A 22,146-nucleotide genomic window follows, 5' to 3' on the forward strand; every position below is an offset into this window, starting at 1 on the left:
TGTGAAGGGGTTGGATCGGGTGGCTGCGGGGAGGATGTTCCCGATGATGGGTGAAACTAGAACTAGGGGGCATAGTCTTAGAATAAGGGGCTGCTCTTTCAAAACTGAGATGAGGAGGAACTACTTCACTCAGAGGGTGGTAGGTCCATGGAATATGCTGCCCCAAAAAGCTGTAGAAGCTACATCATTACATAAATTTAAAACAGAAATAGACAGTTTCCTAGAAGTAAAGGGAATTAAGGGTTACGGGGAGTGGGCAGGAATTTGGACATGAGTCTAGGTTCGGATCGGACATGGCCCTGTGGGTAGCGGAGCGGGCCCAGGGGCCGTGTAGCCTGATCCTGCTCCTATTTCGTGTGTCTAATTCTGTTAGATTCAGGAGATGGTTCTGTGATAGTAGATTGGCGGTTAGGATCAGATCAGCCATGATCTTATTGAATGGCGGAGCAGGCTCGAGGGGCCGATTGGCCTACCCCTGCTCCTATTTCTTATGTTCTTATGCCTTCAGCTGATGTAGTCAAGGGGCAGCATGTAGATGAGAAATGGCTGGGGGCGGTGCAAGGATAGATCTATGGGGCACTTCAGAAGCAATAGTGTGGGAAGAGAAGCCATTGCAGGAGATTCGCTGGCTACAACTGAATAGGTAAGAGTGGAACCAGGTGATGGCAGTTCCACCCAGCTGGACAATGGTAGAGAGGCACTGGAGGAGGATAGTGTGGCCAACTGTGTCAAAGGCTGCAGAGAGGAGTTGCAAACAATTCCTAGTTTTTGACTACAGATTTTTAGCAAATGTTAGTGTTAAAAAGATGTAAAGAATACAACATAATGTAGTTTAAAATGAAGGGGTGCTTACATTAATAACAGCCCAGTTCTTTGAAATCAATGAGTGATGATGCTAATGGTAACACCTGGTATTCGTACTTCCGCCAGAGGTGGTATTATCTAAAAACCTTTCAACAAAATCTTTTAATCTTGCTGGCTCCAGAAGTGGTCCTGTCACCTCAGGCAACAAATGCAGCTAAAAATACCATTTCCTCTAATTGAGTAATGTCACAGGAAATACAAACTTTAAAAATTCTACTTTGTAACAATTAAATCTGACATATGCAAATACAAACTGTTACCAAGTTCTAATACTATTTTAATCTTTGAATTAATTTTTGTTTCAGTATAAATCATTATAGAAAGAAGCTGCATTCATATAGCACATTTCATGCCTTCCAGACATCCCAAAGCATTTCACAGCCATGAATTACTTTTTAGTTTTTATATAGCCAATTTCACATAGCAAGATCCCACAAACGGCAATGAGATAATGACCAGTTAATCTGTTTTTAGTGGTTTTTATTGAGGAATGCAGTAGCGAGGACACTGGGAGAACTGCCCTGCTCTTCGAATCTTTTACATTCACCTTAATTTAACATCTCATCTGAAAGATGGCACCTCCAACAATGCCACACCCCCTCAACACTGCACCAAGAGTCGGCCTAGATTAAATGCTGAATTTCTGGAGTGGGGCTTCAATGCACAGCTTGCCAACTCAGAGGAGAGTGTGCTACCATTGGGCCAAAATGAAACACATATACACAACTCAGTCTTGACCAACTACAGAATTGGAATTCACTCACTTAGTGATAAAAAAAAAAATACAGTAGCATTTTCTAAGATAGTTTAAAATATTTTAAAAGTACTAGATATTCAAAATAGAAAACTGGGGTAAATTTGCAGGTAATTACATAAAACTAAATGATGAAAGAACACTGCAATGAAAGAACTACTGTGAAACCTGGTGTTTAATCGCATGTAATTCAAGATGGTACTTCCATGTAGTACAGAGGGAGCGTTGTGAAAGGTGCCAGTCTTTGGACGACAAGTTAACCCAAGGCTCTATCCACCCATTAAGTGAACGTTTAAGATCCCATGGCATTATTTGAAGAGGGGTGGTGGTTTCAGTGTCGTGGCCAAGATTGTTTCCCCAACCAACACCAAAAAACAGTTCAACTGATCATTCATTTAATTGCGGTTTGTGGATTATTGCAGTACATAAATTGGCTACCACACTTACTGTGACTGCACTTCAGAAGTAATTTATACGAAGCACTTTAAGACAGATGAGATAAGATGTTACATCAATGCAAGTCTTTAAGTTTTTCTTTTATGACCTACAAACCTGCAGATATATTGTATAAATTAAATTACCTTTGGGTTTAAAATGATTTCCATATTAATAGCATTTTGCTTTTGTAGCCTTTCGATTGCAGCCAAAGAAATCCACAAATTATTGGTATTGAAGATCTTGAACTTGGTGACCGATTTAAATTCATCAACATGCGCTTTAGGCACCTGAGCTATTTCCAGCAGTCTTAGCTTACCATCATATTGAATAAGGGTACCTCCCTGCAGAGCAAAGACTTCATGAGAATCAAAGTGTAAAAACATGTAGACATTTACCCAGAAACCAGACATTTGAAAACGATGTTATATTATTCCCATCCTCAGAATACAAAATACCACTTTCTATAGATAGTAATTCTGTGACAAACCCAGTACGATAAAAACAAATGTGAACCAAATCAATCAGAGCAGATATAAGAGCAGAGAGGTTAGGCTAGAACTGTATAAAACACTAGTTAGGCCACAGCTAGAGGACTGCGTACATACAGTTCTGGTCACCACATTACAGGAAAGATGTGATTGCACTGGAGAGGGTACAGAGGTAATTTACAAGGATATTGCCAGGACTGGAGAATTTTAGCTATGAGGAAAGATTGGAGCTGGGGTTGTTTTCTTTGGAAGAGGCAGAAACCCTCATCACATTTAAAAAGTACTTGGATAGTACTTGAAGTGCCATAACCTGCAAGGCTACGGACCAAGAGCTGGAAAGCGGGATTAGGCTGGATAGTTCTTTTTTGATCGGCGCAGACACGATTTGCCGAATGGCCTCCTTCTGTGCCGTAAATTTCTATGATTCTATGATCAACGAGACTGCATGCAATGTGTCCTGTAGGATTGAGAAACAGCAACACTACCCTAGTCATTTCAGTACAGTTAAGGTGATATTTTACTGCTCAAAAGACTGAATTCTCTGTGTTGGTCATCCAGCAGAATAATGAACATTTAGAAATTATAGCACATTATTAGTCTTTTAAAATATTGAATGAGGAAAATCCTTTTAAAATAAAAAATAAAAACTTCACTAATGATATTCCACACTTTTGCAAATAATTACATGTTGTATATGAAGCATCTTGCTTCAATTCTCAACAGTTTCAGATCATATATTGTCTAATCTATCGTTGCTAATCAGCTAGTTATACTAGCAACAATTCACTGCTGGAATCACATGCATTTGTCCAAAATTTCTCCACATCACTTCATTGTACATAATGGATAATGAATTGGCCAAGTGAAAGATAGAAAGTAGTAATTAAAGAGTTCTGGTGAAATAGTGCAGCACTAAAATAAATGTTACAGCCACTCAATTCAATTACTACTTTGGACCGGTCAAAATCTTTTTATTCCAATACATGTAGTACTTGAATAAAGTAAAAGAGAGGTTCAGGGTGCCAGGGTAGTGTTAAGGCAAGACATTTCATTATTAAAATTGTTAAAAACAAAGATTTCAAATTTCCCTCCAATACTGCGAGCCATTCATAAAATTACCGTTGAATGCTCTTACCTTGCTTTGTCTTTTAACAAGTACAAATCAGTGCTCTTAAAATTAATACACAGTATTTCTCATTCCTATTTTCATTGAAATGTTCTTAGTACTCAAGCCAAGTTACTTTTGGGAAACTAGACCAGTAGATTTGTCTCTTCTAATGGATGGTAAATGGCTGTGTATTAGGCTCATCAGGAAGGTGTTGTGTTACTTTACTGCCTTTTCTAAAAACAAAATCGGCCAATGCAGATTTATTTTATGCTCGTCTTTTATGGGCTTTCCTACATGGGCTGCGATGGAGCAGCATTACTCCCATCTGCTTAACTTTTTAACTATGTTTTTCTCTTGTCTGATCCTTCAATGCCTGCCCAAGTACTATTTCATCTGTTCAAGGGGGTGGTTGCATGGGTCTGCAAGGACACACGATTTCCATTTTCTATTAGGCCCTTCTGCGGATTAGTTTTTTTTGTTCCTGGGATGTGGGAGTCGCTGGCAAGGCCAGCATTTATTGCCCATCCCTAATTGCCCTTGAGAAGGTGGTAGTGAACCACTGCAGTCCGTGTGGTGAAGGTACTCCCACAGTGCTGTTAGGGAGGGAGTTCCAGGATTTTGACCCAGTGACGATGAAGGAACGACGATATATTTCCAAGTCAAGATGGTGTGTGACTTGGAGGGGAACTTGGAGATGATGGTATTCCTATGCGCCTGCTGCCCTTGTCCTTCTAGGTGGTAGAGATCGTGGGTTTAGGAGGTGGTGTCGAAGGTGGCTTGGCGAGTTGCTGCAGTGCATCTTGTAGATGGTACACACTGCAGCTATGGTACGCCGGTGGTGGAGGGAGTGAATGTTTAAGGTGGTGGATGGGGTGCCAATCAAGCAGGCTGCTGTACTGGATGGTGTCGAGCTTCTTAGAAACATATAGAAAATAGGAGCAGGAGTAGGCCATTTGGCCCTTCGAGCCTGCTCCATCATTCAATATGATCATGGCTGATCCTCTATCTCAATACCATATTCCCGCTCTCTCCCCATACCCCTTGATGCCTTTTGGGTCTAGAAATCTATATCTCCTTCTTAAATATATTCAGTGATTTGGCCTCCACAGCCTTCTGTGGTAGAGAATTCCACAGGTTCACCACCCTCTGAGTGAAGAAATTTCTCCTCATCTCAGTCCTAAATGTCCTACCTCATATCCTGAGACTGTGACCCTTCGTTCTAGACCCCCCCAGCCAAGGGAAACATCCTCCTTGCATCCAGTCTGTCTAGCCCGGTCAGAATTTTATACGTTTCAATGAGATCCCCTCTCATTCTTCTAAACTCTAGTGAATACAAGCCTAGTCGATCCTTCTTGAGTGTTGTCGGAGCTGCATTCATCCAGGCAAGTGGAGAGTATTCCATCACACTCCTGAATTGTACCTTATAGATGGTGGAAAGGCTTTGGAGAGTCAGGTGGTGAGACACTCGCCACAGAATACCCAGCCTCTGACCTGCTCTCATAGCCACAGTATTTATTAAACAATAACTGTAGTTATTAAAGAACATAGAAATGTCTCATCTGTAAAGGGGCGGGGGGGAAATATTGATGCAAGAATGCTTGATGTAACTTGAGATTTGTTGGCTGGACTGCAAGGGATTGGATCAATCGGGCAGTGTGTATCCTTGCACTGGGAGTTCTCTTAAAGATGGCACTTTATAGATACTTGCAAGTTTGCCACTTTCAAAATGGTGCTAGGGGCCTTTGAAAATCTGAAAGCCTTTCTGGCTTCTTGTTTTGAATTAATATTGGGCTCCCTTTTGTCCTCAATATTTCTATGGTACAGGGGATCTCGCATATCTCATTAAGGCACGAGGTGCATGCACAGATGTTCAGATTTCCAAAGAGGAATGGGAAGATATCAATCAGTAATCAATAAGATATCTATAGGAACTGTGTGCAAGTAAGACAATTAAATACTTTTATTGCACTTTTACACCTTCACTATTAGAAACTTGAAGCATTATTTGTTGAAGATTCCAGGAAGTCAGTAACCACTTCAACATTGTTTGCACTTGTTCATTAGTTACAAAAACACTAACCAATGATTTCTGAAGCAATTACCGGGACAAGGTTTGAACCCAACCCTCTCCAGTTTATGCTGGAAGACACAAGGATTTCATCATGACTGATCTTACTAACCATGTATTATTTGCAGCACATTGAATTACAGATGTACAGCATCAGGCAGTGCTACAGTCACAAAATATTTAGATCTGCATGCAACTGTTGGAAGATTGCTCAAATATGATTATTCTCTTGGATCTGCTCAGTCTAAATTCTTCTGTTTAGCTTCCAATTCTATAGCATTGTCAACGGGAGGTGATTGGATGTCTGAATATAGGAAGAAGAGTTATCATGAGAGTTTATCATGGGGTACTGCTTGGAGTTTACTGGCATTGGGTGGGGGTTCAGGGTCTTTCCTCATTCTTACTATGAAGCAATCCCTTGTTTATTAGTTGTGGTCTTTCTGATCTATGAATCAGGAATTTTAAGCATCAATGTTTAAAAATACTTATAAATTATGTAGTGTTTATGAAATAGATTACCTTGTTAATTTGATTCAGAACAACCTTTACATTATATTGCCAGCTAATTACCTTAACATCTGCTCTTGTCTTGTCAGTTACTTCCATAACAAACTCACATTGTCTTCCATTTGGTGGATTCAAAAGATGATGGAGAATGTTCAGATCAACTGTTGCTCCAAGATTATCAATGTTAGATACAAAAATATATTCTTTCCCCTGTTGCAGAAAGATTTCTAACAGACCAGAGTTGTCGAAGCTGGCATAGATGTCTCCATGACCTGGTGGATACCAGGCCTCCGCATTGTCCCCAGAGCTAGATAAATCCTTAGCTACAGGAAGCAAGGACTCTTTATTAATCCGTGGGTACCTGAGGAGCAATTCAGAAAATCAGGGCATTTTATGAAAAGCAAGGTTGATCTCTTGGGATCTGGAATACTTGGGTTATGGGAAGTTCAAGTCATTGTACTCCAAACTATGAGTACCAGCCATGATTGGGCAAAAAAGTTAAGGCATTCTGGTTTACAATACTGTTAAACCATTACATTAATAGCACAAACACAATAAACACAGAATATGCTGATACTTTACATTTGTAAGTCATAGATATTTTTTTTTAAATTAAAATAGTGCTTATTTTAAGATTATCTGTGTGGCTCTGTTCCACAGGAGGTAGTGCATCAGGACATTTACCTTTTAAAAAAAAGTTTTATTTCAATTATACTTTGATTTCAGATAAAGTTTTCTTTCTTTTCAAAAGCATATCACTGGCCACCTTAGAAATTATTAATAAGGGTCAGGCATAATAAAAAGTTGATACTTTTCCATTAAGTCTTCCTTTCTCTCTGTCTACAGGGAGCAACAGATGCCGTTAGCCAGAATTAAGAAATAAGAAAGTCCCAAGTTTATGTAGCTGTTAAAAAGCCCATTCAGAAAACAGATTTCTGTTATTTGGTGCCGTACAATTGAAATGGTACGGGTATTCATAGGCTATGAATTACAGCTATCCGAGACCAGTAGGTACAGAGTGTAATTCACTGAAGGCAAGACTCCATTATATTGTCAGGCTGCAAATTGCACTTTGGCTCCTAGGGCAGAATTCTGCAAGTGCACAGTTAGAGCCCAGTGTGTAAAAGTGTGGCAAGAGTGTACACTTTTTCAAAATATCAAAAGGATTCTGCCAACATTTGCAAAGTGTCCAGGAGGTCCAGTAACTAGCCGAGTACTTAAAAAAAAAACTGGCTTAACATTGCACTGGAGTTGTACTTTATATCATGGTGTTAGAGATAGGTATGTTCCTACTTGTAAATTTATTCCTCAAATCAATAAGAGTTCATAGACATTGAATGTCAGATGTCACAGATTTACTGTAGTAAGTATACAGTAATTAAACATACACTTAAAAAGCAGCACTTACGACAAAAACTTGCAAGTTCAGTCGGACGTGTTACAGTTCTGCCCTCAGTATCTTAACACCTTTACGAATTCTAAGCATCTGTTCCAACACCCACTTTTTATATCTTTTACTTAACCCTTCTACATGACATTCCACATGTTTCTACATTACATAATACAACTCCACACAAGGTGAAATTTAATTAGCTTGACCTTTTACAATAGTTTTAACAAGTTATTTTTCTGGAGACCAGTATAACTCCCCAACTTTGGAGACCAGTATAACTCCTCAACTTTGTTATCTTATTGGTAGTTTCACTCGTTCTATTCTACCAAGTGGAACTTCTAATTATATCTCCTGCTTCTAAAAAGGATGATGTATTTGCAGACTTTTCCTTCTGCAGAACTAACCGATCAACTGATTAAAATGGCTCAGTGGGTAGCATTCTCGTCCCTCAAGTTAGAAGGTCCCACTCCAGAGACTTGAGCATATAATCTAGGCTGACATTTCAGTGCAGTACTGGGAGAGTGCTGCAGGGTCAGTGTTGCCTTCTTTCAGCTGAGACGTTAAACCGAGGTCACGTCTGCTCTCTCAGTTGGATGCAAAAGATCCCATGGCACTATTTAGAAAAAGAGCAGGGGAGTTATCCCCGATGTCCTGGTCAATATTTATTCCTCAACCATTGTCACTAAAACAGATTATCTGGTCATTATCACACTTTGGGAGCTTGCTGTGCACAATTTAGCTGCCATGTCTTCTACATTACAACAGTTACCACATCTCAAAAGTACTTCATTGGCTAGAAAGCACTTTGGGAGATCGGGGGGGGGGGGGTGCAAGTCTTTTTTACTGAATTATATGAAACATGTCTTTCAATTAGATTTACTAAACTGATCATTACCTGAAGGTCAGTCTTAATTCAACAATTCAGTGGACATGGCATCTAAATTAACTTAATACTTCCTTACGTAACAGGCAAAAGCTAAAGGTTAATATTACGACAATATAAAGAGAAACAGACTTCAGGACAGTCTGATTAACCCTTTCCTTAAAATGGCAAGTCAAATTGTGCAAGATGGCCACCCTAAGGGGGTTTTACACTGCTGCAGTGGGAGCCAGATTGGGACAGACTCTGAATTTATGCTGCCTCCATTGCATATTCATGAAAAAGTGGCAGGGTAACTGTGCCCTTAGATGGACAGACAGCCTGGGGGGAAAAAAACAAAACTCCTTTACCTGCTTTGGTTGAAGGTATGAATTTTCACACGAGAGTGACTATACTTCTGTAAGATCTTCTTCGTATCCTCATCGGTGTTGAACGAGTTCATCAAGACCAAGGGGACATCTGCATGGTAAGTTCTGTTCAAATGCTAGCAAATCAGGATAAATTTACATTTGATAGGAAGCTAATCACCAACTGATACATAATACTTTACTGTTATTAACAACCCAACATACAAATCTGAGCTAACATGCCATAACTAGAATTAGAGCTATACACCAGAATTCCACTGATCTTAGTGATTTTACTTTTGGTTTTTTTTCCTTCCTGTAATAGGGATCCAAACTGAACAGTATTCCAGATACAATTTTAGCATTTGCATTCTACAGCACCTTTAATTTAGAAAGACGTCCCAAGGCACTACACAGAGGAACAATCGGAAGAAAAATGGACAGGAGGCAAAGGAGGAAATATTAGCAGGAGTGATCAAAAAGGTAGGTTTCAAAAGGGAGGTGGAGAGGCAGAGAGGTTTAGGGAAGGAATTCCAGAGCATGGAGCCTAGGCAGCTGAAGGCACAGTCACCAATGGTGAGGCAAATGGGGGGGGGGGAATGCTCAAGAGGCCAAAGTTGAAGGAAAGGAGATTGACTCCACCTGCCCCTTCAAACAACACCTTCTCCACAGCTATCTCCGAACCTGGGCAGTGATTCGTAGTTGCTTCAAGCTGACTCAAAAATCATCAGAGTTTGGAGTCTTTTTATCTTGCCTTTCAGGCAATACCTAGGATATAGATGGCAGTCAAAAGTTGATCATAGTTCAGCAGTACTCCTATGGAGACTTCACTCCCACAGATGACCTCAAACACTGTAGGTTCTTCAGGAATCTAGCCAAGGAGCCATGCAGCTTCACCCGATATCCACACATGCAACATCAAGATCAATTGCAATGTCCCATCATAGCCATAAGCTATCTCTGTACAGCCAAGGGCTTGATTCTGGAACCTTGAACCTATTTTATATGGCTGAGTACCATATGTTAGCACAGTGAGTGAATACGCTCTACCAACAGAAGCCAATAGCAAAAGTACCTGCAATACTAAGTTTGTTCTGGTCTGGTCTTGCTATATTAAACAGTATAAATTTGTCCTTACCTCTATCTGCAGAACTGTGAGGTCCAGGAAGGTATTCTCATTGCGTACACTAATCAGGCTTTTGGGGCCTTTGCAGCCCATGCTAGTGCCAAGTCCTCCATTCAACTTTACCACCACCAGTTTGCTTAAGAGTGAAGCCACATCATCCGGCAACCCTTGGGCCTTTATTTTATCATATGACTGAATCTGGAAGCAGAATTGAAATTTTAGGAAATTTATACCATCAACTATCATGATGCTGTACTCAAAGTAACCACTGTCAAAATCTGCTAGAAATTCAACATCAACTGATTAAATAAAGCGCAATTATAGTTTGTTTGTTTGCAAGCACTTTTTTAAAAATCTCTTTTTTGTCACTTTTTATTTCAGGCCAGGTGCTTTTAAGTTAGAATCAGTGGAATTTTTGATTTCCCTTGATATATAGTCTTCCTTATTCTTTTAATAGAAGTTGTCAGCCTTGGTTTAGTGGTAGCACTTCCTCCCCCCATCCCTCGCCACACCCGAGTCAGAAGTTTGTGGGTTCAAGTCCCACTCCAGAGACTTGAGCACATAATCTTGGCTGACTTCTGTGCATTACTGAGGCACTGTTGGAGGTGCTGTCTTTCAGATGAGACATTAAACTGAGGCCCCATCTGATCTCTCAGGTGGACATAAAGGATCGCACAGCACTATTCGAGGAAGAGCAGGGGAGTCCTGGCCAATATTGATCCTTCAAACAACATCACTAAACAGATTATCTGGTCATTATCACATTGCTGTTTGTGCCACGTTTCCTACAATGGAACAGTGACTACACTTCAAATAGTACTTCCTTGGATGCAAAGCATTTTGGGACATCCTGAGGTCATGAAATATAAATCTAATTATAAATTAAGCTAAATCAAATATAAATTTTTATATGAAATATAAATCTAAATTCATTCCTTTTCTTTCTAGTTCAACCTCCATGCAGAAATAATTAATCTATTATCCAAACAGAGAAGAATCATTTGATATGTCTTTGAGAGTTTGGCACTGTAGAAGAAAGGTTTTGATGGCCTGTGCATAATTCTCTAATGTGTACTGTTTCTTTAGTACTCTGTGCATAACACTTTGGGGACCTGGTCAAACCATCCACTGTTCATGCATGCCAACCTAGAAGACTAGTAAATGCTGACCAACACTTTCACAAAAGCTAGCAGGTGAAAAACAGCACAGAATATAGCACTTATGACATGAAGGTATGGGGTTGCACTGAAAGTGAAGTAGGACATGGTCAGGTCATAACTTAAGCTGCATGCATACCCAACAGTTACTCGCTTTTATTGTAGGGGGAAAAAATCTTAAAATATACAAAAGCTCAGGTTTATAGCAATGTTAAATGTAGAAGTTGTACAGAATATAGAACTTGCTGAAGGAGAATGCAAACACTGAAGGGGTGAGATATTTTCTAGGGTTAATCTGGAGGAATGCCTCCCTCCCAGAAGGTTTTGATTTTTGTGACTTCATTTTCCATTGGAGTCCTTTAAAGAAAGAGATCTAGTGGACAAGGGGAACTCTGGATTTTAGCAAAGCTTTCGGCCCAGTGCCACACGGGAGATCGGCCCAGTGCCACGCGGGAGATTGGTCCTCAAGGCTGAAAGGAGCTTCTGAAGTGGATCAGAAATTATCTGAATCAGGAGGAACTCAGGACACCTGTATACAGATCTGCATCTATACAAAAGTAGGTGACTAGTGAGGTGTCTCAGGGATCAGCGTTCTGGCAACTGCTTACAAAATACATAAAACAAGTTAGAAGTGGGGACAGAAACAAATCTGTCCAAGTTAGCTGATGATAAACTTTGGGGCGGGTGGGGGTTAGGAAATAACAAAACAAGTCCATCAAAAATAGAGAGATTTGAATAACCTACCTCTTCGACCAAACCCTGACACCTGTCCTAATAGCTCCATCTTTGGCTTGCTGTCTAATTTTGTCCCCGATTTAACATTCCTGTAAAGCACCTTGGAATGTTTTCTTACGTTAAAGGTGCTATATAAGTGCAAGTTGTTGTAGATTAGGATGTTGGGCTAATAAATTATGCTTATTGCTTAATGTGGATAAATGCAAAACAAAAAAGTGATGAGACTGGTGATAAGAGTAAGCAGCAAGAATACAAGTCAAATGGTATTAACCTACCACGTACAAGATGGATCTGGGGATATATGTGAATAGCCAGCCAAAGCCATCAACTCATGTATGACAGCATCAAAGAAAGCAAACAAGAGCCAGAGGAACTGAACACAAGTCCCAGAAAGGGATACAAATCACTTATCTGGCCCTGCCTGGAGTAGTGCATGTAATTCTGATCACTAAAAACGTGGGGGGCCACCCAACAGTGAAGAGGATATAACAAGAGAGAGCTAATCTAATGTCTTGGATTAGGCACCAGAGTTATGAGGGAATGCAACAGAAACTGCTAAAAGTTTATACTGGAAGAAAGGTGGTAAAGGGGCGCTCTAATTTGAGTTATTTGGAGTAGAGATAAATTGAACCATTATACATTTTGACAATCACAAATTTTACAATAAACTCAAGCTCAGAAGAGAGGTTGGTTAGTTTAGATTTCACTATTTTACAATGAGTAGTTAATATATGGAACAGCTTGACCAGAGGCAGATAATGTTGGCAAATTCAAGAGACTACTGGGTAGATATATGCCAAAGAAAGTAGTTGAGAAGTACAAGAAAGAGAGTTGTGTAGGATATTTCTGATCAACAGGGAAACTGATATTATTCAAATTGTAGGTTTACACATTATTTAGTATCGATGATGTGACTGGTTACTTCAAATTTGGTTCCAGCTAGCATGATTTCTCCTAGATGGAGAGTTTGCACATTACTGCCTGATATTCAAAATATCACTCCTTTGCTACTAGGTTTTGATTGCAAAGATGTAGAAATTACTTGCTTTGTCCTGAAATATACCAAATTAAGGCAAAATATTTTAGGTCCGCCCTAGATATCTTTTCAGGTTCAGTGGCGTCACTTGCTCTTGTAAGAGATTGCCAATGGTGGGCGAAGGAAGTGGGGAATGCACAAGAGCCCAGAGTTGGAGGAACACAAGAGTTCTTGGAGGGTTGTAGGGCTGGAGGAGGTTACAGAGATAGGGAGGTATGAGGCCATGGGGGAATTTGAACATAAGAATGAGAATTTTAAAATCAAGGTCAGCAAGCACAGGGGTAATGGGTGAACAGGACTTGGTGCGGGATAAGATACCGGCAGCAGAGCTTTGGATGAGCTCATTTATGGAGGGTGGGAGGCCGGCCAGGACAGCACTGGAGGTGAAGTCTGGAGGGAACAAAAGCATGGAGGAGAGTTTCAGCAACAAATAAGTGAAGGCAACGGCAGAGATAGGCGATGTTACAGAGATAGGCGATGTTACAGAGATAGAAGTAGGCGGTCTTTGTAATGAAGAGGATATGGGGTCTGAAGATCAGCTCAGTCAAATAGGAAGCGGAGGTTGTAAACAATCTGATTCATCCGGAGACAGTGGCCAGTGAGAGGGATAGAATCAGTGGCAAGGGAACAGAGTTTGTGACAGCTGGAAGACAACAATAAAAAGACATTTATATAGGGCTTTTTACAGCCTCAGGACGTCTCAAAGCCAATGAAGAACTTTTGAAGTGCTGTTGTAATGTAGGAAATGTGGCAGCCAATTTGCGCACAGCAAGCTCCCACAAACAGCAATGTGATAATGACCAGATAATCTGTTTTAGCAATGTTGATTGAGGGATAAATGTTGCCAAGGACACTTAGGATAACTCCCCTGCTCGTCTTCGAAATAGTGCCATGGGATCTTTTACATCCACCTAAGAGGACAGACAGGGTCTCGGTTTAACGTCTCATCTGAAAGACGGCACCTCCGACTGTGCAGCACTCCCTCAGTACTGCACTGGGAGTGTCAGCCTGGATTATGTGCTCAAGTCTCTGAAGTGGGATGGCTTTGGTCTTCCTGATGTTTAATTGAAGGAAAATTATGCACCCCTAAAAGCATGAGACAACTGTCCCATAAACCTGAAGAGTCAAACTTAAGTAGCTGACTATATCAATAATCCAAAAACATTAGTGTGGACTAGATAATACAGCAGGAAAAATGGCCTCCTTCTGTGTTGCATCATTCTATAATTCTGACAACACAAATAATGGACAGGTGTTCTCTGAGTAATCATTAACAGGATCCTGCACACAATTGCTGAAAATATAGCTGCTGGTCTATTAGTTTGTGTTTATCCAACTTTTACCAAACAGCCTTTTTCCAGTTTGTGTTTTTTTTAAAGTTTGCTAACCTGATCATTCTGAAGTCTGCTAATGGATGTTTGCATTTGTGTTATCCCAGGACTACAGCAATTTGCTTTTGGTTGTAATGGGATAATGTTGACCTGATATTTAGTAGTTTCAGTTGCTGCTCTATTGAGAGTCTCACTTGCAAATTCAATGCTGATCTGTTTAATTTTAGTAAAGTTGATGGATTTTATGGAAAACTTTTACTACTTCATAAAGATGCTGTAAGAGACAATTCTACATCTCTCCTGCATGGCTATATGATCCAAAATGCAGTGTTATGGCAGGAACATAAGTAGGCCATTCGGTCCCACCCACCTAAAGCTTCCACAATCAGACCAGCCCCAGGGCCTTCTGCTGAGGGAGTTCACAATAACAAGGGTCTATTTCTACTAGTTCATAGCACTCTCACCTGTGAGTCAGAAGGTCATGGGTTCAAGTCCCGCTCCAGAGACTTGAGCACAAAATTCTAGGCAGACAATCCAGAGTGGTGCTGAGGGAGTACTACACCGTCGGAGGTGCCGTCTTCTGGATAAGACGTTAAACTGAGGCCCCGTCTGCCCTCTCAGGTGGACGCAAAAGATCCCATGGCACTATTTCAAAGAGGAGCAGGGGGGGGTTATCCCCGGTGTACAAATTTGCTGTGCACAAATTGGCTGCCATGTTTCCTACATTACAACAGTGACTACACTTCAAAACTACTTAATTGGCTTTAAAGTGCTTTGGGATGTCCGGAGGTCATGAAAGGGGCTATATAAATGCAAGTCTTTCTTTACTATTGAGCAACTTGCCTCTCTCCACAATCCTACAGCACCCCACCTCAGCCAGGGATGATGCCAGCCTGGTCATCACACATCCTTCAACCCAATGTATAAACTATATAACTGCATCACCCAATACATTTACCTACAAGTGTTGTGAATTTGTACTATACCATTTACTCCAGTGTGTAAGCTTAATATAAATTGTATATAATTAAAAACTAAGCATACCAGATGAAGTGCACACAGGGCTTAGTGTGAGCCAAGTTGTACTGTTTCCCTTTATATATAACTAGCTGGAGTACCCGGCGTTGCCGAGGGAAATGAAGAAACCTCTGCCATGTTTATAAAATTGTTGGGATTGAAGAACTCTTCCAAAGCACCCAGGAGGTGGTTCTTTAACTTCGTTTTTTGTTAATGCTGCATTCAAGTCTGTTACGTTTTTTTGAGGGCATGCTGTTATGAAAAAAGAACAAATAATTTATTTATCTATATATATAAAGGAATCGATCTGTCTGTCTATCTATCTGTCTGTCCTCACGGGGGCGGGGCTCCAGAGATCGGGCCTCCGGAGATCGCGCCGGGGGGAAGGCGAGACTCAGGAGATCGCGGGGGGGGGGGGGGGCGAGACTCGGGAGATCGGCCGCGGGGGGGGGGGGCGAGCCTCGGGGGGGGGTGGGGGGGGGGGGGGGGCTGCCTCGCGGGGGTGGGGGAGGGCGAGCCTCGCGGGGGGGGGGGGGGGTGGACGAGCCTGGGGGGGGGGGGGGGGGCTCGATAGATCGGGGGGGGGGCTCAGGGACCACCCCCCTTCCCTCCCCTCCCCCTCTCCCCTCTTCCCCTCTGTCGCTCTCTCTCTTCCCCCCCCGTCGCTCTCTCTCTTCCCCCCCAGTTGCTCCCTCTCTTCCCCCCCCAGTCGTTCTCTCTCTTCCCCCCCAGTCGCTCTCTCTCTCTCTTCCAACAACAACATGCCCTCGAAAAAGCCTCGGCACCGCCGGGCACTCCAGCTAGTCTATATATAAAAGCGGTACTTCTGTCTGTCTGTCTGTCTGGCTATACACTCTCAAGTTATAGATTTACCTACACGTGTGTTACATCAAAAGAAAGCTTACGATTCCGGAACGGTCATAAGCGTATTTACTTTTCAGTGAGACAAAAATTGTGCCCACGGTATCCAAAAAACATTCAAAATTCCGCACATTATCCGCTCGTTAGCATCGAGTGACGTCAAGGTCGACCAATCGTACAGTCGAGCGACCTGACGGTCGACCAATCGCTGCGTCGCGGGGGCGGGTTCCTAGCGCGTGTGGGCAGGCCGTCCTAGAATCGAGTGACAGGACCATTGACCAATCCTACACTTCAGTGACCTGACGGTTGACCAATTGGTGCGTGTGGTGGGCGGGCCTTATCATTCTGAAATGAGGTGAGTGGCCGCCATCTTGATTCCAAACTCTTCATTTCTTTTTCCCACTTTCTGCGTGTTTCTTTTCAAATCTACATTTCCAGCAAAAAAAAAGTTGCTTTTAAAACACAAATTGTTTTTAAGAAAAGTTAATTAATGTGTCAATCTTTTCTCTAACCTCTATAATTTTCGTACCTTGCACCGTTTTTCCAGGCCTCGAAGCCTGGGCCTCTGTTGCCCAGCCACGCCCAAGTTAGGCACCTCCCGTCGCGATCAACAAAAGGACCACGATCGCCGCCATCTTTGTGAAGGCTGGAGGGGGCGGGCCTGAGCCAAGCGTCGCCACCCGCCGCCATTTTAGTAAAGGCGGGCGGGTCGGGAGTCAGCGCGCACGTCAACTTTCGCCCGGAGCGCGACTGGAGTCCGGCCAGGCCTCACGCAGTAGGTTGCGCGGCGGCGTCTCTCTCTCTGGTCTTGAAGCCGGCTCGGGCGGGGGGCAGGGCTCAGGAGCGTGGGGCTCGGGAGAGCGGGGCTCGGGAGGGCGCGAGCGCGGGGCTCGGGGAGGCGGGGCTCGGGAGAGCGGGGCTCGGGAGAGCGGGGAGCGCGGGAGAGCGGGGGGGGCGGGGCTCGGGAGAGCGGGGGGGCGGGGCTCGGGAGAGCGGGGCTCGGGAGAGCGGGGGGGGGCGGGGCTCGGGAGAGCGGGGGGGCGGGGCTCAGGAGAGCAGGGGGGCGGCCACTCGCCCTCTATCTCTCCTTCCCTGTCTCTCTCCCCTCCCTCCCTCCCTCTCCCCACCCCCACTTCCCCTCTCCCCCCTCCCCCTCCCTCCCCCCTCCCCCCCTTTCCCCTACCCCCCCGTCGCTCTCTCTCTCCCCCCCCCAGTCGCTCGCTCTCTCCCCCCCCAGTCGCTCGCTCTCTCCCCCCCAGTCGCTCGCTCTCTCCCCCCCAGTCGCTCGCTCTCTCCCCCCCAGTCGCTCGCTCTCTCCCCCCCAGTCGCTCGCTCTCTCCCCCCCAGTCGCTCGCTCTCTCCCCCCCCAGTCGCTCGCTCTCTCCCCCCAGTCGCTCGCTCTCTCCCCCCCAGTCGCTCGCTCTCTCCCTCCCCAGTCGCTCGCTCTCTCCCTCCCCCCGTCGCTCGCTCTCTCCCCCCCCAGTCGCTCGCTCTCTCCCCCCCCCGTCGCTCGCTCTCTCCCCCCCCAGTCGCTCGCTCTCTCCCCCCCCAGTCGCTCGCTCTCTCCCCCCCGTCGCTCGCTCTCTCCCCCCCCAGTCGCTCGCTCTCTCCCCCCAGTCGCTCGCTCTCTTCCCCCCAGTCGCTCGCTCTCTTCCCCCCAGTCGCTCGCTCTCTTCCCCCAGTCGCTCGCTCTCTTCCCCCCAGTCGCTCGCTCTCTTCCCCCCAGTCGCTCGCTCTCTTCCCCCCAGTCGCTCGCTCTCTTCCCCCCAGTCGCTCGCTCTCTTCCCCCAGTCGCTCGCTCTCTTCCCCCCAGTCGCTCGCTCTCTTCCCCCCAGTCGCTCGCTCTCTTCCCCCCAGTCGCTCGCTCTCTTCCCCCCAGTCGCTCGCTCTCTTCCCCCCAGTCGCTCGCTCTCTTCCCCCCAGTCGCTCGCTCTCTTCCCCCCAGTCGCTCGCTCTCTTCCCCCCAGTCGCTCGCTCTCTTCCCCCCAGTCGCTCGCTCTCTCTTCCAACAACATGCCCTCGAAAAAGCCTCGGCACTCCAGCTAGTCTATCTATCTATATCTATATATATATATAAACGGATACTTCTGTCTGTCTGCCCTCACGTGTGCGTCTGTCCGGCTATGCGCTCGAAAGTTATAGAGCGTACCTACGCGCGCGTTACCTCCAAAGAAAGCTTACGCTTGCGGGACGCTCGTAAGCGTATTTACTTTTCGGTCGCACGAAAATTGTTCGCGCCTTATGCAAAAAACCTTCAAAATTAAACTCATTATCTGCTACTTAGCATTGATTGACTGACGTCAAGGTTCCACCAATCCTGTGCCGTCACGATTGACCAATCCTACAGTACGGTCCCCGATGGTTGGCCAATCGGTGTGTGTGTGTGTGGGCGAGACTAATCGTTTTCATCTCAGGGATCTGGCAGCCATTGTTTCACTGCTTCCAGCTCCAACTACTCTCCTTATCCAGCGTTGAAAAAGTTAGTATCTCTTTTAAAAATACATAAGCTTTACCAAAAACGTTTTATAAGTACTTTCACTTTCATCTTTCAAGGTATTAAAAAGGTAGAAATGTTGCCCGGCAGCAGATTCACAAAGGGACAGAGAGACAGGGCCCAAAAGCCTGGGACTCAAATGGTAATGGAGGTGAGGAAATTTTTGATTCATTAGTGTTGATTCAGGAATTGCCCCATCCCCCTCCACTCTCTCTCCCCTTCCCCCTCCCACTCTCTCTCTCCCCTTCCCCCTCCAACTCTCTCTCCCCTTCCCCCTCCAACTCTCCCCCTTCCCCCCTCCAACTCTCTCTCCCCTTCCCCCTCCCTCTCTCTCTCCCTTCCCCCTCCCACTCTCTCTCCCCTTCCCCCTCCCACTCCCACTCTCTCCCCTTCCCCCTTCACTCCCTCTCTCTCCCCTTCCCCTCCCTCCCTCTCCCCTTCCCCCTCCCTCTCCCCTTCCCCCTCCCTCCCTCTCTCTCCCCTTCCCCCCTCTCTCTCTTCCTTCCCCCCTCTCTCCCCTTCCCCCTCCCTCTCTCTCTCTCTCCCCCCTTCACCCTCCCTCCCTCCCTCTCTCTCCCCTTCCCCCTCCCCTCCCCCCTTCCCCCTCCTCTCTCCCTTCTCCTCTCGCTCTCCCCCTCTCCCCTCCCCTTCCCCCTCCCTCTCTCTCCCCCTTCCCCCTCCCTCTCTCTCTCCCCTTCCCCTCCTCTCTCTCTCTCTCCCCTTCCCCCTCCCTCGCCTCTCCCCCCTTCCCCCCCTCTCTCTCCCCTTCCCCCCTCTCTCTCTCTCCCCTTCCCCTCCTCCTCCTCCCCTTCCCCCTCCCTCTCTCTCCCCTTCCCCCTCCCTCCCCTTCCCCCTCCCTCCTCCCCTCCCCTCCCCTCTCCCCCCTTCCCTCCCCTCTCCCCCTTCCCCTCCCTCCCCCTCCCCCCCTTCCCCCCTCTCTCCCCTTCCCCCTCCCTCCCTCTCCCCTTCCCCCTCCCCTCTCTCCCTTCCCCCTCCTCTCTCTCCCCTTCCCCCTCCCCTCTCCCCCCCTTCCCCCTCCCTCTCCCCTTCCCCTCCCCTCCTCCCCTCCTCTCCCCCTCCCACCTCCCCTCTCCCCCCCCCTCCCTCTCTCCCTTCCCCCCTCTCTCTCATCCCCTTCCCCTCCCCTCTCTCTCTCCCCTTCCCCCTCCCTCTCTCTCTCTCCTCCCCCTCCCTCCCTCTCTCTCTCCTCTTCCCCCTCCCCCCCTCCCCCTCCCTCCCCTTCCCTCCTCCCTCTCTCCTCCTCCTCCACCCCTTCCCCCTCCCCTCTCTCTCCCTCTTCCCTCCCCTCCCCTCTCCCCTCTCCCTCCCCTCCCTCCCCTCCCCCTCCCTCCTCTCCCCTTCCCCCTCCCTCTCTCTCTCACCCTTCCCCCTCCCTCTCCCTCCCCCTCCTCTCCCCTTCCCCCTCCCTCTCTCCCTTCCCCTCCCTCTCTCCCCTCCCCTCCCTCTCTCTCTCTCCCTTCCCCCTCCCCTCCTCCCCTCTCTCTCTCTCCCCTTCCCCCTCCCTCTCTCTCTCCCCCTTCCCCTCCCTCCTCTCTCTCTCCCCTTCCCCCTCCCTCTCTCTTCACTCTCCCCTTCCCCCTCCCTCTCTCTCTCTCCCCTTCCCCTCCCTCTCTCTCTCTCTCCCTTCCCCCTCCCTCTCTCTCTCTCCCCTTTCCCCTCCCGCTCTCTCTCTCTCCTTCCCCTCTCTCTCTCTCTCTCCCTTCCCCTCCTCTCTCTCGCCTCTCTCTCTCCTTCCCCCTCTCTCTCTCCCTCCCCTCCCCTCCCTCTCTCCTTCCCCTCCCTCTCTCTCTTCCTTCCCCCTCTCTCTCCCCTCCCTCTCCCCTTCCCCCTCCCCCTCCCTCTCTCCCCTTCCCCTCTCTCCCTTCCCCCTCCCTCTCTCTCCCCTTCCCCCCCCCTCTCTCTCTCTCCACCTTCCCCCTCCCTCCTCTCTCCCCTCCTCCCTCTCTCCCCCTCCCCCTCTCTCCCCTCCCTCCCTTCCCCCTCCCCCTCTCCCCCTCCCTCCCTCTCTCCCCTCCCTCCCTCTCCCCTTCCCCCTCCCTCTCTCCCTTCCCCCTCCTCTCCCTCTCTCCCCCTTCCCTCTCTCTCTCCCCTTCCCCCTCCCTCTCTCTCCCCTTCCCTCCCTCTCTCTCTCTCTCCCCTTCCCCTCCTCTCTCTCTCTCCCCTTCCCCTCCCCCCTCCTCTCTCCTTCCCCTCCCTCTCTCTCTCCCTCTCCCTCTCTCTCTCCTTCCCCCTCCTCTCTCCCTCCCCCTCCCCTCCTCTCTCCCCTTCCCCCCTCTCTCTCCCCTCCCCTCCCCTCCCTCTCTCCCCTTCCCCCTCCCCCCTCCTCTCTCCCCTTCCCCCTCCCCCTCCCCCTCTCTCTCTCTCTCTCCCCTTCCCTCCCTCCCTCCCTCCCTCCCTCTCCCCCTCCCTCCCTCTCTCCCCCTCCCCCCCTCCCTCTCTCCTCCCTTCCCCCTCCCTCCCTTCCCCTCCCTCTCTCCCTCCCTCCCTCTCTCCCCCTCTCCCTCTCCCCTCCCCTCTCCCCCTTCCCCTCTCCCTTCCCCTCCTCCTCCCCCTTCCCCCTCCTCCCCCTCTTCCCTTCCCCTCCCTCTCTCTTCCCTTCCCCCTCCCTCTCTCCCTTCCCCCTCTCTCCCCTTCCTCTCTCTCCCTTCCCCCTCCTCTCTCTCCCTTCCCCCTCCCTCTCTCTCCCTTCCCCCTCCCTCCCTCTCTCTCTCTCCCTTCCCCCTCCCTCTCTCTCTCTCTCTCCCCTTCCCCCTTCCCCTCTCTCTCTCTCCCCTTCCCCCTCCCTCTCTCTCTCCCTTCCCCTCCTCCCTTCCCCCTCCTCCCTTCCCTCTCCCCCTTCCCCCTCTCTCTCTCCCCTTCCCTCCCTCCTCTCTCTCTCTCTCCCCTTCCCCCTCCCTCTCTCTCTCTCTCCTTCCCCCTCCCTCTCTCTCTCTCCCTTCCCCTCCCTCCCCCCTTCCTCCCTCCTTCTCTCTCCCTTCCCCCTCCCTCTCCCTCTCTCCCCTTCCCCCCTCCCTCTCTCTCTCTCTCCTTCCCCCTCCCTCTCTCTCTGTCTCCCCTTCCCCCTCCCTCTCTCTGTCTCCCCTTCCCCCTCCCTCTCTCTCTCCCCTTCCCCCTCCCTCTCTCTCCCCTTCCCCCTCCCTCTCTCTCTCTCTCCCCTTCCCCCTCCCTCTCTCTCTCTCTCCCCTTCCCCCTCCCTCTCTCTCTCCTTCCCCCTCCCCCCTTCCCCCTCCCTCCTTCCCCTCCCTCTCTCTCCCCTTCCCCCTCCCTCTCTCTCTCCCCCTCCCTCTCTCTCTCCCCTTCCCCCTCCCTCCCCTTCCCCCTCCCTCTCTCTCTCCCCCTCCCTCTCTCTCTCCCCTTCCCCCTCCCTCCCCTTCCCCCCTCCCTCTCTCTCTCTCTCTCTCTCTCCTTCCCCCTCCCTCTCTCTCTCTCTCCCCTTCCCCCTCCCTCTCTCTCTCTCCCCCTTCCCCCTCTCTCTCTCTCCCCTTCCCCCTCCCTCCCTCTGTCTCCCCTTTCCCCCTCCC

The 22,146-nt window shown here is 47.5% G+C and overlaps 1 protein-coding gene across 2 annotated transcripts in view; it reads right to left on the reverse strand.

Moving 5' to 3' along the window:
• The window catches only part of LOC147121379 (UTP--glucose-1-phosphate uridylyltransferase-like), a 29,667-nt gene extending 19,243 nt beyond the window's left edge, over nucleotides 1-10,424 (reverse strand). The window contains exons 1-4 of one of the 2 annotated variants that reach the window (XM_085981583.1): nucleotides 9,986-10,424; nucleotides 8,851-8,984; nucleotides 6,291-6,588; nucleotides 2,200-2,397 (exon numbers count right to left, since the gene is read on the reverse strand). In XM_085981583.1, the coding sequence (XP_085837709.1) occupies nucleotides 2,200-2,397; nucleotides 6,291-6,588; nucleotides 8,851-8,984; nucleotides 9,986-10,219 (864 nt within the window). In that variant the 5' untranslated portion in view covers nucleotides 10,220-10,424. The remainder of the gene's footprint in view (nucleotides 1-2,199; nucleotides 2,398-6,290; nucleotides 6,589-8,850; nucleotides 8,985-9,985) is intronic. The other variant, XM_085981584.1, reaches the window with a different exon arrangement.
• Nucleotides 10,425-22,146: the final 11,722 nt, after the last annotated feature.

The sequence above is a fragment of the Somniosus microcephalus genome, chromosome 3 (genome assembly GCF_052327205.1).
Source record: "Somniosus microcephalus isolate GS21.2 chromosome 3, FLI_Smic_1.0, whole genome shotgun sequence".
NCBI lineage: Eukaryota > Metazoa > Chordata > Chondrichthyes > Squaliformes > Somniosidae > Somniosus > Somniosus microcephalus.